The sequence below is a fragment of the Chiloscyllium plagiosum genome, chromosome 7, assembly GCF_004010195.1.
Source record: "Chiloscyllium plagiosum isolate BGI_BamShark_2017 chromosome 7, ASM401019v2, whole genome shotgun sequence".
In the NCBI taxonomy this organism is placed as follows: Eukaryota; Metazoa; Chordata; class Chondrichthyes; order Orectolobiformes; family Hemiscylliidae; genus Chiloscyllium; species Chiloscyllium plagiosum.
Window position 1 is genome coordinate 72,881,892 of NC_057716.1, and position 21,496 is coordinate 72,903,387.

Below are 21,496 nucleotides of genomic sequence, written 5' to 3' on the forward strand. Positions count from 1 at the left end.
CTGGTCTGGATTACAGGCTCGTGCAATCAACAGACTTGTTCAGCCCACTGCCCCTGCACTGCCTCGCTGAACAGGCATTGACTAAGTGTCATTTCTGTGCCTTTTCACAATAAATTTTGTTCAGGAGGGGAGCATCTAAGGCTAAGACTATCTTAACATCAACTGAACCTCTCTTCAACATAGGCAGCACATTCTAAACACTAATTACTTAGTATGCAAAGTTTACTCTCATCACATTTGTTTCTTTTGTAAATTACCCCAGTTCTCAAATCAGTAACTGAGTGAAGTTTCTCTCTATCAACTCAGTCCTCCATTCCCCCCTCGCGATTGTGAAAACCTTGACCAAACGCCATCTTAACGTTCCCCGCTCCAAGTAAAACAATCTATCCTCATAACTGAAGTTTATCAACATCCCTGGAGGCATTCCAGTAAATCTCTTCTGCATTCTCTCCAGCGTGTACACAGCTTTCATGAAGTTTGGTGCTCAGAATTGTTCACAACCCTCAAGCTGAAATTTAACTAAGGATTAATACAGGTTCAACAAAGGTTTGTTGATACAGCACTCCAAGTCTGTTTTAATAAAAAGTCTGGGATACTTTATTGACTGATCGCTCTACCTGTTCTGCAGCCTTTATTAATTTATGCAAACACCTAAAAACTCTGCTCCGGTACAAGTTTTAGGATAGTGCCCATTTATACTGTCTCTACGTGCCCATTCAACCCAAATTGAACATCCCCAACTTCCCTGCATTGATAAGCTGTTGGAGTGGCCAAATGTGTCAGAAAAATTTCAATGCAAAAGAGTAGTTCTATAGAGTCAGATGTACAGCATGGAAACAGACCCTTTGGCCCAACCTGTCCATGCCGACCAGGTATCCCAACCCAATCTGGTCCCACATGCCAGCACCCGGCCCATATCCCTCCTCCAAACCCTTCCAATTCATATACCCATTCAAATGCCTCTTAAATGTTGCAATTGTACCAGCCTCCACCACATCCTCTGGCAGCTTATTCCATATGCGTACCACCCTCTGCGTGAAAAGGTTGCCCCACAGGTCTCTTTTATATCTTTCCTCTCTCACAGAAAACCTATGCCCTCTAGTTCTGGACTCCCTGACCCCAGGGGAAAGACTTTGTTATTTATCCTTTGGGTAGCACGGTGGCACAGTGGTTAGCACTGCTGCCTCACAGCACCAGAGACCTGGGTTCAAATCTCGCCTCAGGCGACTGTGTGGAGTTTGCACATTCTTCCCGTGTCTGCGTGGGTTTCCTCCGGGTGCTCCGGTTTCCTCCCACAGTCCAAAGATGTGCAATCAGGTGAATTGGCCATGCTAGATTGCCCGTAGTGTTAGGTGAAGGGGTAAGTGTAGGGGTATGGGTGGGTTGCACTTCGGCGGGTTGGTGTGGACTTGTTGGGCCGAAGGGCCTGTTTCCACACTGTAGGTAATCTAATCTATCCATGCCTCTCAATTTTGTAAACCTCTATAAGGTCACCCCTCAGCCTCCGACGCTCCAGGGAAAACAGCCCAGCCTGTTCAGCCTCTCCCTGTAGCTCATCTCTTTGTTCAGCAACACTCCCTAGGACCTTACCATTAAGTGTCTAAGTCCTGCGAAGATTTGCAACCCCAAAATGCAGCACCTCACATTTATCTGAATTAAATTCCATCAGCCACTTCTCAGCCCATTTGGTCCAGATCCTGTTGCAATGAGGTAACCCTCTTCGCTGTCCACTACACCTCCAATTTTGGAGTCATCTGCAAACTTAGTTTTACAGTCTTCAATTTACAGTGCAACCAATTTTTCTTTTAAAAAGAAGATTTGGAAATTATTCCTTATGCACCAAAATATAGATTGTTATATTATAAGGAACAAACATGGTTGCTGGGAAATCCCATTGAAAATGTTCCCCTAGCCAGAGGAATACCTATGAACCAACCTTTGCCAGCCATTTCTGCACTCATGTTGCTACTGTCCCAGCTATTCTACATGCTAAACTTTCCAAGATTTGCGGCATTGCACTAAATGCATTTTTGAAACCCACATACACAACAAAAACACTACCATCTAACTGTCACCTTTCAAAGATAAACCCACCAAATTCAACAAGATTTCCCTTTAGAAACTCATGCTCGCTTTTCCTCATTTGCCCACATTCTGCCACGTGGCTCTTAATTCTATCCTGAATAACTGTCCAAACAGTTTCACTTCTCTGAAGTTAAACTGACTGGTCTGCAATTGCTGGGCTTATCCATACAATCAAGGGCTCTTATGTCACACTGGTAGTGGTAGTGTCCAAGTCTCACCTAGTCAAGAGGTTTTCATAACATGTCTGAACCAGTTGATTAAGAACATCTCTGTTTGCAACCACTTTTTGAACAAGAGGGTTAGGTTTATAACTTCCCAGTCTTCTGACACTGTCAAGAGTCTTAGGAAGTTTGAAAAAATTGTTGGTGTCTCTGTAATTTTCACTCACTTCCTCTGATTTCAGCACACCTGGTCCTGTTTGATTTCCTGCAGCCTATCCAATATCACGTCATCAATTTTAAACATTCTACTTACCGAGATTCCATTTCTCTTACAACGACCTGAATAGCATCTCCTTGCTTTGTAAATGCAAAATATTCACTTTACACCTCAGCCATAACCCTGCCACCACTCAAATCCTCCCCCTGATCAATAAAGGCCCGACTTCTCCCTTTACCACCCTTTTACTGTTATTGCGCCAACACTTTGGGATAGCTAGCCCTCTGTTAGTGGCAAGCCTTTTAGCATTAACCTCCTTTTGCTACTAACAAACACCATGATAGCTAAAAATTAGAATACTGAAATCCGGATTTGCCCTTTCTTAAGCTGGTTGCTAAATTACACAAGCAGTATATATATCCTCATGGAACATTACAGCCAATGCTTGCATATTCAAATATGGTCAGGTTCTACTTTTCTCTGAAGAAATGTGCCTAATGGCTTCAAAATCTATCGCTAAATCATCAATTACAACTTGCAATAAACTGATATAGCCCCAAAGTATAAATGACACTGCAATCTCAAAATCACTTTCACACTGCAAAAGCAGTAATCTAGCTTTCGAATTCTGCTTTTTTGCATTCATAATGTAGAGCTATACAATTCTTACAAAATAGCATATAACATTTTATTCACAGAGGAAGAAAAACATTGAGGTAACAACCTCTGTTCATATTAGCTTTCTTTACATTACATTTCAAATGATTAAGTGATATATGAGGTACCTAAATTATTTTCAGATTGAAAAAAATGTGGAAGTCAAAAAAGTAGAAATTCCAACACGAGATGAATATATGAAAGCTTTGCCCAAGCCTGCAGACGTGATGTTACACCAAGGCCTCATCAACCTCCTCTAGGTGTAGTTTAATTCATGAATACCAACTAATGCAAAGATCCTGCTATTACAAAGCAGAATGGTCTTGTCCAAAGTGCTCATTGAAGCACGACAAAGAAAAATTAAGATATTCGCTGAACTGATTTGCTGATGGTAGGACTTTGCACCCATTAGCGGTCACATTTGATTGGATATCAACAGTGAAGCATTGAGATATCCTAAGGAAGTGACAGCACACTAAATGCAAATTCTCTGAATCAGAATTTGGCAGTGAGCAGGGATAGCTTAGTAAGAAAGCCATTCTACACCCCAAACATTAACACCAAGGGTTGCATACTGAACTAAGTCACTTATCGATTGCAGACCAAGGTGAAAAAGTAAACCTCAAATTTATTTTAAACACTATTGAGCAAAGAGAGAATGGAAATTCATGTGCATATTGTTCGCCAAGTGTTTGCAAAAGGAAATTTCCTAATATCGGTACTAGATTTGAAAAATTTTAACAACAGCTCGAATCCAAACCTTATAATAATGCTTTGAAACCTTTAATGCATGAACCATTTTGATTTGGCACTGCACATTTGAAGAAATGTTCAAAGGTCAAGTGGTAACCACCACTGACAGAACAGCTTGTCTTCTCAAGACCAAAACCATCAAGTATGAAACACGAAGAAAACTGCAAAATTGATCACTTTGCTGATCAAGCGATCACCCACATCCATGGATCTATTGACCAGTGTGGGATTTTAAGACTGCCTTTTCCAAAGACAATTGATCTTAGGGTGCATGGTTAGGAGCAAACGTGGTGTGCCATCAAATTCTAACCCTAGAGCATCCACACCTGTAAAACAACAGCAAGCTTCTAATCCAAAATGCAGTCAATAACATCCCTTGCTGGAAAACCCCACCTGTCAAAAAGCTGAGCTGTCTCCTGGTTTTCTGTCGCTGCAGCCGAACTGTCCATCTTCAGAGAATCCACAGCGATATTCTGCACGCCTGCAAGCTGTTGAGCAGAAAGGACTGAAGTTGTGACACAAATGCCAAATCTGCACAGTATCGAGACAAAAGTCAGGAATAAGTGACATCCTGCTTGTTTGCATATCTCATTGGGTGGTATCACCTATCCAGACTATTGCTAATACGTTGTTCACAGGACAATAATGCTAAAGAAGATTGGAGGGCAAATCTAACTGCGAGACAAGAAGAATGTGGTTGGGCATAGATTTGTGCTCTTTCACCTCGCAAAAGCTCACTTTTTAAGGAATATACTGCAACAAATATTTAACCTTTCTTCAAAATAAACCTACTTCAGGAATCTACCTTTGCAACATCTATATCACAGAATGAATCAGCACCAATATATAAAAGAGCTCCAACACTATGTTTCTCATCAACGAAAAATATTCGCTTAACTCCAGGACCAGACTTTCATAAGACTGTTGAGAAATGTATCGCTTCAAACCTTGAGAGGTGCTGAAGTTTAAGATATCAATCTCATTTAAGATGTTCCTCGAACAATTCAACTTCTACTACAAATTGTGCAGCACTTTCAACTCTCACCAAGAAAGTGACAAGTTTCCTTGCAAGGATGATTTATATACCACTTAATTAGAAGATAGACCGAAGCATAGAAATCCAGGACAGATGAATAAAAGAATTGCTCACTGGGTAGTGGAATTCTGGACTGTTGGTCAGGCCTGTGCATTCCTCAACTTCTCTCAAAAAAGTACAGTAGGCGGAACACGTGTAATGCAGTAAGATCAATTCACAAAAGCCATGAGAGATTCTCTCCTTTGACAGACTACTCTGGAATTGGATCAAATAAATGCATTACAGGTAACCAGACTGTGATAAGGAATCAGTACATAAGGATGAGGTACCTCAAGTTTTGCCACATTAAAAAGGACATTTTGACATGATCCATTTGTATTGCTAACATAAAGCCAAGCCAAACAATTGCTATGCAATTTATGGCAATGTCTTATCAGCTGATGTCAATGCTAATATATTAACCGTTGCTTTTATGTCAGACAGCACCACAGAAACAATACAGCTCACAGGCTGAGTAAGTTGGTGGCAGGAATTGCAGGTAGTGGGTATAGTCTAATTCCCACCAACTAAGTCTTAAGAATGAGACAAAGTTAAAACTGTGGGCTGCATTGAACACATTCTTTCTTGCTGATGGCAAACTTCTTCAGTGAACTGGAATTCAGTGTCACCTCTTCATAAAGAAAGAAGGAAAATCATATTGATCCAATGGATTTCCTTCCAGCAAATCTGATACTTGCCATATCTTGTTGCCAAGTTTACAACAGCCTGCACTCAAGGATGCAGACAAATATTAGAATAATCCTAGGTTGGATCCACAAAGATTATACGTCTTGATTACAGACATCAAACTGGTCAAATTTGACCAATCAATCCTGAACATCCAAAGATGGATCAGCTGGATGTATTGAGCACAAAAGTGCACTTAAACTTTTGAAGACTTATGACGCAGATAGAAACAAGATTAGCTTTTCTCTGTGCATAAAACAAGGTAATTGAAGAGATACAAATAGCACTGATTCAGGCAGGATCCCTTATGGCTAATGGGTTGGGATGGTCATATGATCAAAGATTCAACTTCTGTTGAACTTCAAGACTGGCAACAATATAATTGCACATGTGTAACACTGTCATGTTGAAATGTCTCTGTGCTTCAAAGATAACTTCCCTCATATACAGACTGAAAAAAAGGCCCAGACATTAACTTCCTGTAAACAAAATAATTTAAAAATGACATTTTTGTGAAATACAAATTTGCAGCGTTGCATTACCCTAATGATTTTAAATCTTGCCTGCCTATTCCAATTTTCTCCTGGTTGCTCAGTGTTCAATCTGGCCTCTGGTTTTCAGCCAGAGGCCAGATTGCAACATAAATACAAGTAACTCATATATACAAAATTGGGTCAAACACAGATTGTATACCTAGCAGCACCCAGAATGCACAAACTTATAGCACTACGATTATCAACTAGACGCCAGCACAAACGTGACCAGAAACTATATAAAAAGAATAAAAAATACATAAGTGGATATTTCATAGCATCAATGTGCAAAAGGAACTTGCTTGTAGATGCATTGTGCAGTAGGTACAAATTGATAATTTTAAATGTGCACTTGCATACTGATCCTAATTTCGTAAGGAAGTGATTTCTAATTCCGTTGATCTTAGAATATTCTTTCATTATTTGCAAAAACATGGAAAATGTTTTACCTCACTTCCAACACTGCCAAGGCATACTTCGTACTCGCACAGGTGTTCATTACGATTTTTTTATAGAGCAAGCAATTGATGTCAGTAGTTCCCAGACTGTGGGTCATGATCTGTGTTAGGGTCACAAGCTCAAGCTGAGCCAGTAATAGTGAATATTAAGCAGATATTTTGGGAGGACAGTCTTGTTGAGCAACGATGAGGATCCAGTACATACATATGCATCTTCAGAATATCTGTAGATAAAACCACTGGCTTTCACCAAACCCAACTCACATTAAACATTAAAATTGGGTCAGAGAGAAAAGCTCAGCTTTTGGCTTACAAATTAATTTATGACAAAACCATTGCATTAAAACTCTACAGAATCATACTAGAACCACATTAAAATATTATCTGGCGTAAATACAGTAAAGTGACAAGTTACAAACTTTCACTAACAATTAAAACAGCAATGAATCAAATATTCCCCACATCTTCACAGGATCTTTCAATATGAGGTGCAAAAATCAATTAACCAACAGTGCTACCAAATTCTGCTCAGTAAAAAACAAAAACACTTACATTTCTATGAAACCTTGTGAAAGAATGTTGCATATAAAATCTGTGCATATAAACAATTGCAGTGTTGATGGTCAATTGAGAGCTAAAACATCTGTCAAGGAAAGTGCACCCTAAAGACATCAAGGAAACATTGCTTAAGCTGTGACCAAAATGAGACATTGATAAAATAGAATTCAGTGGAAAACAAAAGGTTTAGAACAGTTTTAAAAATTCGCCTGAGATATAAAGCAATGGAAAGGAACACAAACTTGAATTTATACTGTTGCTTATGAGAGAATATAGTGTTTACAATAGGTGCAGAAATATTTGAAAACAAACTTAACTAAGAGGCCTTAATTTCCATTCTACACTAACACTGAAAACTTTTATTCAGATAATTGATGCAATACATCAACCAAGGTATGCCCTGCGCCAGGATGATTCTAGGAGAAAGTGAGGACCGCAGATGCTGGAGATGAGTTGAGTGCGCGGTGCTGAAAATGCACAGATCAGGCAGCACCCGAGGAGGAGAATCGATGCTTTGGGAAGAGCCCTTAATCAGAAATAAGACTTGAGAGCCGAGAAGGTAGCGATAAATTGGGGTGGGGGAAGGTGGGGTGGTGAGGCTAGGGGAAAAGTAGCCAAGTGTGCGACAGGTAGATGGAAGTGGGAAAATGGTGATAGGTCGGAGAGGAGGGTGGAGCAGATAGGTGGGAAGGAAGATGGACAGGTCANNNGTGGGGGGGGTTGGAGGGTCCCAAAGCGGAAAATGAGGTGTTCTTCCTCCTGGCCCCGGGTGGTTATGATGTAGTATGGAGGAGGACTTGAAGTGTTCAGCCACAGGGCAGTGGGGTTGGTTGGTTGGTGCAGGTGCCCCGTAGATGTTCTCTCATACGCTCTGCAAGTAGGCGTGCTCTCCCCCCAATGTAGAGACCACCACAATTGGGAGCAACAGATACAGTAAATGACATATGTGGAAGTGCAGGTAAAACAGATTGATGTGGAAGACTCCTTTGAAGCTTTGTATGGGAGTGATTTTTGGGAGGGGCCGGGGAGGCTGTCAGGAGGGGAGTGCGGGGAAATGGGTGAAGTGTGGACCTAACAATGCAGTCGCAGAGGGAATGGTCTTTACAGAAAAGGGTTAGGGAGGGAAGTATATCTCTGGTTGGGGCTGTTTGTAGCAGAAATTGGCACCTACAAAACGGAATATATTGCATTGACCTCCGCCATTTCTGCCATCTACAAAGGGACCCCACCACCACATATTTCCCTCCCCACCCTTATCTGTGTTCCATAAAGACCATTTCTCCACAGCTCTTTCTCTCTCTCCCCGCCCCCCCCCCCCAAAATCATCCGCACCACCACTACAGGAATTGCAAATTCTGCACCCACACCTCCAAGACATCAAAGGAGCCTTCCACATCCAGAGTTTTACCTGCACTTCCACACGTCATTTATTGTATCCGTTGCTCTCAATGAATCTTCTCTACACTGGGGAGACAGGACACCTACTTCCAGAGTGCTTCAGAGAACATCTCTGGGACACTGCACCAAACAACCCCTACGTCTCGTGGCCGAACCTTTCAACTCCCCCTCCCACTCCGCTAAGGACATGCAGGTCCTGGGCCTCCTCCATTGCAACACCCTAACCACCCAACGCCTCATCTTCTGTCTTGGGACCTTCCAACCACATGACATCAATATGGACTTCACTAGTTTCCTCATTTCCCCACTCCCCACCTTATCCCAGTTCCAACCTTCCAACTCGGCACCACTCATGACCTGCCCATCTCCCTTCTTATGTGCTCCACCCTCCTCTCCGACCTATCACTATTACCCCCACCTCCATCTACTTATCGGACTCAACTATCTCTCCTCCCCCGCCACCTCACAAGCCCCATAACTGATGAAGGACTCTTGCCAGAAACATCAATTCTACTGCTCCTTGGATGTTGCCCGACCTGCTGTGCTTTTCTAACATCACACTCTCGACCAGAATTCTTCAAGCACAACAGCAGCACAGAACAAACACCCAACTCTTCTGCACCAACCAGACATCCCAATCTGACAAAGCCTCATTTGCCACTATTTGGCCCATGTCCCTCTCAACCTTTGCTATTCATTGACCAATCCAGAAAACTTTTAAACCTCAGGCCTTTTTCTTTAAAATGTTTACCCTCTCACCTTAAATCTATGCCATCTGGTTTTGGACCTCGCTATCTTAGGAAGACACCTTGGCTCTTCATTCTATCCATGCCCCTCTTGAGTTTGTAAACCTCTATAAGGTCACCCTTCAGCCTCTGACATTTCTAGGGAAAAAAGTCCCAGTCAATTCAGGTTAGTTCAGTAGCATTAAATTAAACTCCTGTGGAAACCAAGTAGGACATGGAACATGCAATCTTTTCAAAAAAAAAAATCTTTGATTAGATTCCCTACAGTTGCCCAGCTAGTTGACAATATCCATTAAAGCATGCATATTATTTAAGACTTTAGTATAAAAGAACCTTGGTCTTTGGAATTAACTGATTTTTCCAAGGAGCAAGAGAAAGCAAACAAAAAGTAGCCAGAACTGTATGTCACTGTTAATTTATCTTAGTCATAATAGCATTGAAATACATCAAGTTTTTAAAAATGTAGACATGTACCAAGAATGTATGATGCAGGAGACCCTCAGAATGTGTATATCTTCAATTGTTCCCATAAGACGCAATTAAAAAAGGTAGGAACAGAAATCGATTCAAGTGACCAATTTTGGCAAATGCGCAAGCTGGCCCAAAAGATATTCAAATCGCAGTTCTGAAAGGGACATCTGAACAAAATCTTCTCTTATTCAAACATTTACTTGGAACTATGTTGTGATTCCAGTGCCTGCTAACCTGTTCACACTGCTCATAACTTCATCACTATTAGTAATGAGCATAATTATATATTTATACTTAGGAGATTTCCTATAAAGTGTGTACTTTGAACAAAGACACAGAATTAGCCAGTCACTTCTACTTGCCCACTGATTGCTTAATTATATATTATAAAATTGACATATTAACATATAAGAACCACATTTGTCATAAACTATATAGGTAATGGCAGCGTGAATTCCTTCACTAACAGAAACAAAAGATTAAATGCATCGTATTTCCTTGGTACAGGGCACGTCACTTTAACGCGAAATCATCTCAACAAATTTCTGGCTGCACACCTTTGAAAAAGGAAACGCGCATCCATATTGTCACAAGAGTAAGATGGCATGGCATGATTAGAAATACATTTTCCTATTACCCTTAAATACTTTCCTAATTCTTTTAGAAATAAAAGTCACAAGCACAAAGGCCTTTTTAATATTTACGCTCCAAAATACAAAATTAGAAAAGTCAGCAACTGTAGTCCAGAGAAGGATAAACTATGACCAATGATATCTGAACTAATTGACAACATTGACACAACTAAATGTCCGGGGGAAAAAAATCAATTACTTCCCTCCCTCGCCCAGATATATGATAATCCTCACGAATGAATCACGAATTTATATTTTGCATAATCACGAGCCTACAAACATAAGACTAAACGCTGACGCTTAGGTTTGTTCTTATCTGTTAGATTGTATGACTTCAAAGCGTGGCGCCATTAGCACGATTGCCGGTCTGCTGCCGGCAGCCATGTTGTCTTTTGTGCCCTGTTGCAACTCCAGTTCCATCCAGGATCCGGGCCGCTCTACACCCTTTTCCATCTAGTGAGGTGAAGATGGGCGAGAAACGGATCACCCCTAAGTTGGGGATAAGATCGCCCTGGTCTCGTAAGTGACCCAGAAACATCGGCAACCTCAGCGGGAAACCGCAAGGAAACGAGGTGCCGCCAAAACGGCGGCTGCGAAAATGAAGCGCTCCGGCATCGGCCGGAGTCCGGGCCCCGAACCCGCTGTCGGCCACCAACTCAGCACCGCCGACACTTTAAACACCGACAATTCTGCTTCCATTCGGTCACCTTCCCCGCCCCCACAACCCGTTCCTCCACCCCACCTTCCCTGCGGAACAGGGGACCGCTCAGGCGCCGCCATGTCAGGCCCGGTAGCTAGGCCTCCCGCTCCCTAACCCTTATCGCCGACATTTCTAGAGATCGTTTCATCTCCCCGACGGCAAGGATACACATTGAGCCGCTGGCCCATGTCCTGGACTAAATTGGCGGCCTGTTGCCGGTACGAGAGCTCCTTGTCGGTGTCGATCCCGCACCGCCGGGATGGCGTGTTCTCCAGCTGCTCCCGAGTGAAATACCATTTCGACGATGCGGCTGAAGCTGCCATTTACCCGACACCGCGACCAACTCCCAGCGTCGCGCAGCTCGCATGCGCACTGTGGCCCACAAACATGCGCGCAGACAATTACCGGAAATGAGGGCACCAACCCGATTCTTACCTCGCCGGAAGACTGGGCTGCAATGCATGTTGGGATCTGTAGTCCGGAAGGTGTCTAGGGGAACCTGCAGTAAAATCGAGCTTTAGGGCCCCAGTAATGTTATTCTCTTCGTCTCGTTGTCTTCAAGCAACAACAAACACACGATCTGTATGATAATTCAAAGTGGATACAAATTACTTCAAAATGTGAGGTGATCATTTTTGTATGAAAAAGGCAGAGAGAGACAATTAACGGTTCCAAAACTGCACATTCCCAGAATCTAAAATAACAGGAAAAGCTGGAAAAACACAGGAGGTTCGGTAGTATTTCTGGAGACAGACAGAGAAAATGTGCAGATCGATTATCGATTACCTTCTTGATGAAAGTGGACGGGGCGCAATGGCCTGTCGGAAATCTACATCAGAACAGAGGGGAGTATCTCAAAAAGGAGATAGTGAAAGTGCAGAGCCAGCACGTTCCTATCAAGGTGAAGAGTGGGACAAAGTTTTGATTAAATATTGAAAAATGTATAGGATTGGAGAATTAAAAAAAAAAGTGACTAAAATAAATTCATAAGGCATTGGTATAGTGGGCAACGAAGATGGTTACCTCGGGATCTTGATCAGGTGGGCCAATGGGTCGAGGAGTGGCAGATGAGGTTTAATTTAGATAAGGAGCTGCATTTTGGAAAGGTAAATCAGGGCAGAACTTATACACCTAATAGTAAGGTACTGGGGAGTGTTTCTGAACAAAGGCACCTTGGAGTGCAGGTTCACAGTTCCTTGAAAGTAGAGTTTCTGGTAGATAGGATAGTGAAGAAGGCGTTTGGTATGCTTTTCTTTATTGATCAGTGCATTGAGTATACGAGTTGAGAGATGTTGCAGCTGCGCAGGTTAAGCCACTTTTGAAATATTGTGTGAAATTTGGTCTCTCTCCTATAGGAAGGATGTTGTAAAACATGAAAGGGTTCAGAAAAGATTTACACAGATGTTGCCAGGGTTGGAGAGTTTGAACTATAGGAAGAGGCTGATTAGGCTGGGGCTGTTTTCCCTGGAGCGTCAGAGGCTGAGGGGTGACCTTCTGGAGGTTTATAAAATCATGAGGGGCATGGAGACGATAATTAGACAAGGACATTTCCTGGGGTGGGTGAGTCCAGGACTTGAGAGCATAGGTTTAGGGTGAGAGGGGAAAGCTATAATAGAGACGTAAGGGGCAACCTTTTCACGCAGTTGGTGCTTGTTTGAAATGAGCTCCAGAGGAAGGCTGGTACAAATACAACATTTAAAAGGCATCTGGATGGATAAATGAACAGGAAGGGTTTATAAGGATATGAGCCAAGTGCTGGCAAATGGGACTAGGTTAATTTAGGATATCCAGTTGGCATGGATGAGTAAGACCGTAAGAGTCTGTTTCTGTGACTCTATGGCTTCTCCCCAAGAACTGTGCAGTGGTCACTCTTATTGATTCTGTCCTGGACAGATGCATTTGTGGCAGGCAGATTGGTGAGCTGAGGTTAAGTATGTTTTGTTTTCCTCTTGTTAGTTCCCTAATTGCTGTAGAACCATTCTGGCAGCTATGTCCTTTTGGATTTGAGGCTTTGTGATGGACATTTAAGCCCCACACCCAGAGTACATTCTGTGCCCTTGACATCTCAGTGGCTCCTCCAAGTGTTCTTAAACATGGAGCACTACAGATTCCTGGGGTGTGGGGGTTGTGGCAGTGGTGGGGAGGCTCTGGAATCATGTACAGGTCATTACAATAGTTTTCTTTTTCTGAAGTTGGTTAGTGATCCAGATGTTTTATGACAATTGCTTCATCGTCCTCATTACTGGTTTTATTCCATATCTTTTATTGAATTCAAATTCCACTATCTGGCACAGTGGGATTCAAACCCAGGTCAGCAGCACATTACATGTGTCTCTGGATTACTAATACAGAAAAAAACTACTTCGTCGCCTGGATAGATCAGATTCCTGTACTTGTATGTATGGTGTGTCACAATATTTTTCCTTTCCTGTATGTTCTTACATGATTAGACAACTCATTTGGGGTACTAGTATCAGTGCTGGGTAAAGGGGGGACGATATCATTGTGAAGGTCTGCACCTGAACCACACTGGGATCAGTGTTCTTGCAAATCAGATAACTAGGAAACTAGAGAGGGCTTTAAATTAAACAATGAGGTGAAGGATCAAGTTTGGGTAGATACAGCAAATCAAGGAATATAGTCAAGCCAGGAGAGCAAAATAGTAATGTGAGTATTAAGAGTCAGAATATGGCAGGAAGGGATAGGAAGAATAAACCTAAAAATACATCAACAGTCAAGAGTAGATTTTAGAATAGAGTAGTAGAGTTGGGCCAGCACGGTGGCTCAGTGGTTAGCACTGCTGCTTCATAGCACTGGGGATCCAAGTTAGATTCTAGCCTTGGGCGACTGTCTGTGTGGAGTTTGCACATTCTCCCCGTGTCTGCGTGGGTTTCTTCCCACATTCCAAAAGTGTGCAGGTTAGGCGAATTTGCCATTCTAAATTGCCCATTGTGTTAGGTGCATTAGTCAGAGAGAAAAGGGTCTGGGTGGGTTACTTTTCAGTGTGGACTTGTTAGGCCGAAGGACCTGTTTCCACACTGTAAGGAATCTAATCTAATCTTAAAAAAAAGGAGTTTATCTGAACATGCATAGTATTTGTAACAAAATAAATGAATTGAATACGCATATCGAAGTAAATATGATCTGATTGCTGTTACAGAGATGGGGCTGCATGATGACAAGGATTCCATCCTGAACATTGAGAGAATATATGAGAGTTAAGAAAAATAGGAAGCTAGATAAAGGGATAGGAAGCTAGATAAAGGGACATGAAGCTAGATAAAGGGACAGGAATAGTGCTGCCTGGTAGAAAACAGAGAGTACGCACAAATAGGTCTTTGTCCAATTGACAAGATGTCGTGAGTAAAGTATTGCAGGGATCTGTTGTTGGGTCCTCTGTTTTTTGCAATTTATATCAAAGATTTTGATGAGGGGTATAAATGCAAGGTAGCTAAATTCAAGGATGACAGAAAGATGGGAAAGAAATTATGTGTTAAGAGCACATGAAGCTGCAAGATGGATAGGAATAACCTGAATGAATGGGTAAAATCTGGCAGATGGAATACAATGTGGCAAACAAAAATGTTGTTCACTTTGGCAGGAATGATATTACTTTAGAGTATTACTTAAATGGAGAACCACTACAGAATTCCAAAGTATAGATAGATCCATGGTGTTCTAGTGCATGAGTCATTAAAAGTCAGCATGCAAGCAAAGGAGGTTATTAAGAGTAATTGGATGTTATCGTTTATTGCAAGAGAAGTTGAACATATCAGTAAAGATGTTTTGTTTCAATTATACAAGATATTGGTCAGACCATCTAACCAGAATTCTTATCTCCTTTTCTAAGAAAGAATATAAGATAGCATGATGTAAATGTAAAGGCAGTTCAAAGTAAATTTACTAGATCGGTATCTGGAATGACTGGGTTACCACATGAGTTAGGTTGAACAGGATGGGCCTGTGCCTACAGAAGTTTAGGGGAGTAAGGGATAACTTAATTGAAATATGTTACGTCCTGATGGAAAGGTTAAGTGGCCATTGGATAAACATATGGATGATAATGGAATAGTGTAGGTTAGATGGGCTTTACACTGGTTTCACAGATCGGTGCAACATTGAGGGCCGAAGGGCCAATACTGCGCTGTAATGTTCTATGAAGGATGTAGAAAAGATGTTTTCTCTTGTGGATAAAGGATCATTTTAAAATGTAAAGATCTCCCTTTTAGAACGGAAATGGGTAGAATTATTTTGTTTGACAGAATTGCACACTTTGGAACTCTGCCTCAGAAAATGGTGAGTGAGGCAGGGTCATTGGTTCACACACAAGGGTTAAGACGGAATAAACTAGGCATACTCAATTATGTATATTAATTATAGGAAATATATATTAAATTGATACTTCTTAATAATTCTTACAATTTTGTCAGTAGCATTCATTTAAAACTTATGCTATGATTAAATATTAACTTGCTCCACTATTTGCCAGGAGAATAATTAAAACAAGCTTTGGAGATTACTTAAAAACTTCTGCTGTTGAAGTAAATTACAAGAACTACTACAATGCAGATGACTCAGTGATCAATATCTTGTCATATTTTGTAGCCAATGGATCCAACTTGCACAGTCAGGGGAACTCACTGCCACTGTTCTCTCTAATAGCCCTTTGCTGTGCACAACATATATTGTACTATGTGCGCGGTCCCTTTAAAGAAACAGCTGTTGGTTGGTGCATGCCTTGCTTGTCCTTTGCCCTGCTTTTTCCCAGCTGTCGCACAACTTCTAGGAAACATTGCAGTATTCATTGAACTCCATGTGCCTTGTGCTAACATGCATCTCTGGCATTCTGCTGGCTTAAAACCAAAAATCACACTCTTGGAAAGCAAGGCTTTAGAGAGCGTACGTTGCAGATTCTCTAAGCTGCTAATGGTGTAAGGAATTCCAAACAAAAGCAATGCATTAGAAGTAATTACATTAAAGAAAGGAAACATTGTTTACAATGTCTAGAACAAGGGTTATAAAAGCAATATTAAATGTAAGCAATCGATAATAAAGGTCAGAGGTGACATATTTGAACAGCTTTGGAGTTTGTGCAGTTCATGTCCAAGGTTACTGGTAGAAGTAACCTCTATTTCAATATCCGATTGGATAGGGAGACAATGGGTTGGAGGAAAGAGTGAGAGAGGTAAGTGCACTTGGAAATATTTGTTTGGATGGTTGGTAAATGACAGCACAAACTGGTCCTGCTGAACAACCTTTCTCCAAATAGTAACTTCTATGTTCTAAGTCTTTTGTTTAAAAACGATATAAATATTCTGTGTTGAATGTAAGCATTTCATTGATGCCCACATTCAGTGTCTGGGTACTTTAAATACATGACTTTATGCTATTGTAATTGTGCAATAAGACGTGAAAGACGTAATAGTTTTAGTAGATAGCATTTTGCGTTTTATGGGGATATTCACATTTCTGGCATCAGTGTGGTTGGGATAGGGACAGTTTGGCACCTGACCTCTGGACAATCCTCAATATACAAGTTGATTCCATCTCTTTAAAGTGGTTACTTTAAAATTAATATTGATATTTAACAATAACTACTTTCATCTACTCACAGATAGATAAGGGTGAGCAGAACTGGCCTATATTTTGCAAATATAAAATTTTAAAATTTAGTTGTCCTTTGTGGAGTTTTGCTGTTTTTCTGAGCAGTATGCAATTTTTCACAAAGCATTTGAAATTGATATTTCTACCATTGGTTTCTGTTACTGCTGCTCCATATATAGATTATGTTAAAATTGCCTTTCTAATACATTGCTGTTTTTTTTTCTGTTCAATCATCATTAAAAATATGTTAGGAACTGATTCTTTGTGAAGTTACCACGATGAGGCGATGCAGATATTAAATACTCTGTCATTTTTTTAAACATGCCTGTTTTGTATTGAAAAGCCAAGTGTAGGGTATTTTGTAGAATTTATTTAAGGTCATTTTTCTCCAGAGTAAAGAGCTGGGAAGCATCTCCGTTAAAGATGTAATGAAAGAAAATGTACCTTTATATGTTGTCTTTTACCAGGTTAGAATTTTCCAAAGCTGCTTTTAGTGAATGAAGTATTTCTGAGGTGCAGTGACTAGTGCAATACCAGAAACATGAAAACTAATTTGTATGCAGCAAAGTCTCACAAACAGCGATTAAATAATGGTCACATAAACTGTATTTATGATGTTGAATGAGGGATAAATATTGCTCAGGGCTCAAGGGATTGCGCTTTCTTCAAAATAATGCTTTGAGGCATTGGCCTGAGAGGGCAAATAGAAATCTCATTTAACACCTTATTTAAAAAAATTAAACAAGATTCCCAAAATAGGTTTTATAATACCGGTAAATGTGAACATTGGAAATTAGGAGAAAAAGTTAACCAGACATTCTGGAATTCAACTGGTGCAGACAAGAAATCTATGCAAATATAGAATTTTTAAATATAATTGTTCTCCTCCATGGAGTTTTGCTGTTTCTGTTAGCAGTATGCAACTTTTGACTAAACATTTGAAATTGATGATAAAGATTTAAGGACTTTAAAGACTGCTTCTGTTGGTCAACACAAGTCAGAGCTGTTTCACAGTAAACAATTAAAATAAACAGGGTTAGATGTTAATTTTAAAATCGTAGTCATCTTATCCTATAAACTGAATTACAACAATTTCATTTTGGAAGGTGATTATATTGAGTGCCAAATCCAACTATGTCTCAAACAGTATAGATATTTCTGACCGGATGAATAAAATACATTAAAACGTCATGCATCAAATAAACTGTTTCTTTTCAAAGCCAAGGAACTCCAGTGCATTTTTGGCGAGGAGCTTATCCTGAAAGACAAATGAAACCATTTTATGATAAATTTCAAAGATTTCTCATTTATATGGATTTAACTTTATTCAGACCATATTTGTTGGATGGTTGTGTTTTCCCACCCTTCCATCTGAAGATTTGATGGGGAATGTATTCCTACCAATACTTGCTGCACATTTTAATATTTAGCATGGTATTAACTAGCTAAGGATGAAAGATTTGCTTCTAACTGGGGAGGAAGTTGCACTTTAGAGAACTGCTGGTCCGTTGAATGACTGACAGTTTTGTAGCCCAGCTTCATCAAGTTGAAGCGGTGGGAGAACAGCCAATCCTGATAAACAGGAGGTAATGAAGACCAGACTGACAGTATGTTGAGTGCACCAGGGGCAAGTGTGATCTGGGGCTGGTGCCTTTACAGCTGCAGGGGACCTGAAAAAGAGATACCTCCCTCCTTTCACAACAACAATCCAATGCAGCTAAACCTGGCTGGCTGCCTTGTTGGGATAGGCCTTGCCCCACCAAAGGTGAAAAAGTGGTTTCAAGCATTTTGCTGGGACAGACCAAGTGAACAGGGTTGCTACTGATACAAAAAACAAAGAACTGCGCACATGGGTGCTTGAGTTTTGAAGAAAGGTTCATGGACCCGAAACATTGACAGTGCTTTCTATCTCCACAGATACTGCCAGACCTGCTGAGTTTCTCCAGCTATTTCTGTCTTTCTTTCAGGGGTGCTACTGCGTTTATCTTGGAAGGAAGTGGTTTGTCCAAACCAAAATCACTCAGATTAACCTGCAGCCAATCTAATGTTTACTATGCCTATCATCTGCAGCAGTGCAAAGGCTGTAACAACAATTTTGTCTGAAACACTCCATATACTGAATCTTTAAAAAAAGGCTTCCAAACTTCCAACAAATGCAACCACTGTCCCTGTTTGAGCAGGACCTGTTGAACATTTTTCTTTGGCACTAATGAATTTTGATATTGGATTTATGTGAGTGAATTTTCAGTATTTGCCTTTTTGGGTCAGTTATTTATTTATAGAAGTTTATGACTTATTATGAGGAAACTTGGACAGCAGGGATTTGATTGGGTTGGATTGTCCAATGGAGATGATTGGATTGTGAGGTGATTTACACCCAAACTTGAAGTCGGGAGAGGCAGAACACAGCAGTCAGTTTCCTAAACTAAGGAGAACTGTACATTAAATTTACAGATCAGTAATACTGAAAACAAATTAATCCAAATAACATCTCATAAGAATGTTAATTGTCTCAATAATTACATGTCTACCAGCACTAATTAATATTCTGCCTGAGGTGAGTGGATGACCTGTGTGTATCCAAATATGCCTCTATTAAATAGGAGAGTGGTATGCTGAATTGAGTTGAGGTCCCAATCTTAAAATCAATTATGTTTACTAACCATCCTTTTCCAATTTACCCATTGTCAGGGGTGAAATTTTCCTTTTATATTTGAAAACCAAAGGAGCACATAAGCAACTGACCTGAATGTAATTTGGAACATTGTTCAAGACTGATAGTAAATTTTTAAGTCTTCCTAAACTGAGTCAGCATTAAGGATGGAAAGTAGCAATTGACTTTCTAAGTATTAATCCAGATGTTTCTGCACTGTAGTTAATATTCAGATAATATGTCAGCTTGGTTCAGTTGGCATCATCATTCTTTGAGTTAGGAGCTGGTAAATTAAAATTCCAGTCCAAATGTGATCACATTCTAATTTGTCACTTCAGTGCAGTATGGAGTATTACATTGCTAAATTGGAGCCAAGAGACTGGAGAAATGTCAGAGTGGGAGTTGTATATGTCGGGAGTCCATGTTAAATCTAAGATGAGGAAAAGCTGCATCTGCGATACAGAGAGCAGAATAAAGGCTCAAGCGTGAGCAGCGTGGACAGAGAATTATCACAGTGGCCAAAAATTGGAATTCCTTTTCAATAATCCAGCTGGCCTATGATGCTATTGTTGTTAGCATGGGGTAGTCACCACTAATGTAGACATGTAGTATTATCATATTATGCACACACAATGCTTTGAATAATGCAGATCTCAACATTAATCTTACTTTAAGTTCATCACTGAATTCTTCCATAGATTCGATAAGAGCTCCTGGTTTCAGTTCTCCCAGTGGGAATGGATAATCTGTCCCCAGCATCACCCTGTCCTAAACACAAGAGACAGTTATTGGGATCATGTATAAAATTGAGTATTTTACAGATAAAGGTTTTAGTACATTGTTCAAGAGAAAAAGTGCTGTAGAATCCAAAAATCTGAAGTTAAAACAGAAAATGCTGTAAATACACAGGAAAACCAAACACCTCCTTTCAGCCTACAAGTGTGACGTGTGAGATTCTGGTTTTCTGTGTAATTTTCAGTTGGTTTGTGTTCAACTAAGTGAGTCACCTTGAGATCACAGACGTCAGAGCATTGCTTCTTATTTGATGTTAGCGCAATAGTATCTAATTTCAGGAACAAATCTACTGTTATTTTTATTCACTCCTGTGACACACTTATTCAGGCTTATGATGAGTCATTGATTTAGATTTGGGGAATAATCACACCTTCAGTACATCACAAAGATATTATCCAAAACAGGTTCATAATCTATGTAGCCAAAGGCAGAGCATTATGGGAGTAAGCCTTAGCTTGGTTTCAAACTTAGAGTCATAGATAGAGTCATAGAGATGTACAGCATGGAAACAGACCCTTTGGCCCAACCCGTCCATGCCGACCAGATATCCCAACCCCATCTAGCATTATGGGAGTAAGCCTTAGCTTGGTTTCAAACTTAGAGTCATAGAGATGTACAGCATGGAAACAGACCCTTTGGCCCAACCCGTCCATGCCGACCAGATATCCCAACCCCATCTAGTCCCACCTGCCAGCGCCCTGCCCATATCCCTCCAAAACCTTCCTATTCATATACCCATCCAAATGCCACTTAAATGTTGCAATTGTACCAGCCTCCACCACATCCTCTGGCAGCGCAATCCACACACGCACCACCCTCTGCATGAAAACGTTGCCCCTTAGGTCTCTTTTATATCGTTCCCCTCTCACCCTAAACCTATGCCCTCTAGTTCTGGACTGCCCGACCCCAGGGAATAGCCCCAGCCTGTTCAGCCTCTCCCTGTAGCTCAGATCCTCCAACCCTGGCAACATCCTTGTAAATCTTTTCTGAACCCTTTCAAGTTTCACAACATCTTTCCGATAGGAAGGAGACCAGAATTGCACGCAATATTCCAACAGTGGCCTAACCAATGTCCTGTACAGCCGCAACATGACTTCCCAACTCCTGTACTCAATACTCTGACAAATAAAGGAAACCATACCAAACACCTTCTTCACTATCCTATCTACCTGCGACTCCACTTTCAAGAAGCTATGAGCATGCACTCCAAGGTCTCTTTGTTCAGCAACACTCCCTAGGACCTTACCATTAGTGGGCGGCACGGTGGCACAGTGGTTAGCACTGCTGCCTCACAGCGCCAGAGACCCGGGTTC

General features: G+C 40.9%; 2 protein-coding genes across 7 annotated transcripts in view; both read right to left on the bottom strand.

The window, feature by feature from the left end:
- Positions 1-11,560, bottom strand: part of ccnt2a (cyclin T2a) — a 31,524-nt gene extending 19,964 nt beyond the window's left edge. For 2 of the 5 annotated variants that reach the window (XR_006312165.1, XR_006312164.1), the window contains exons 1-2: positions 11,300-11,560; positions 7,179-7,260 (exon numbers count right to left, since the gene is read on the bottom strand). Coding sequence is in view for 3 of the 5 variants with exons in the window: in XM_043694050.1 (XP_043549985.1) it covers positions 7,179-7,260; positions 11,300-11,454 (237 nt within the window). In the remaining 2 variants the exon portion in view is untranslated. Of the gene's footprint in view, positions 1-7,178; positions 7,289-9,341; positions 9,960-11,299 lie in introns of those variants that run through there. The other 3 variants (XM_043694050.1, XM_043694051.1, XM_043694052.1) reach the window with 3 other exon arrangements.
- Positions 11,561-16,503: 4,943 nt separating this feature from the next.
- The window catches only part of acmsd (aminocarboxymuconate semialdehyde decarboxylase), a 59,935-nt gene continuing 54,942 nt past the window's right edge, over positions 16,504-21,496 (bottom strand). For both annotated transcript variants that reach the window (XM_043694053.1, XM_043694054.1), the window contains 2 exons: positions 20,058-20,156; positions 16,504-17,993 (listed from right to left, as the gene is read on the bottom strand). In XM_043694053.1, the coding sequence (XP_043549988.1) occupies positions 17,931-17,993; positions 20,058-20,156 (162 nt within the window). In that variant the 3' untranslated portion in view covers positions 16,504-17,930. The remainder of the gene's footprint in view (positions 17,994-20,057; positions 20,157-21,496) is intronic.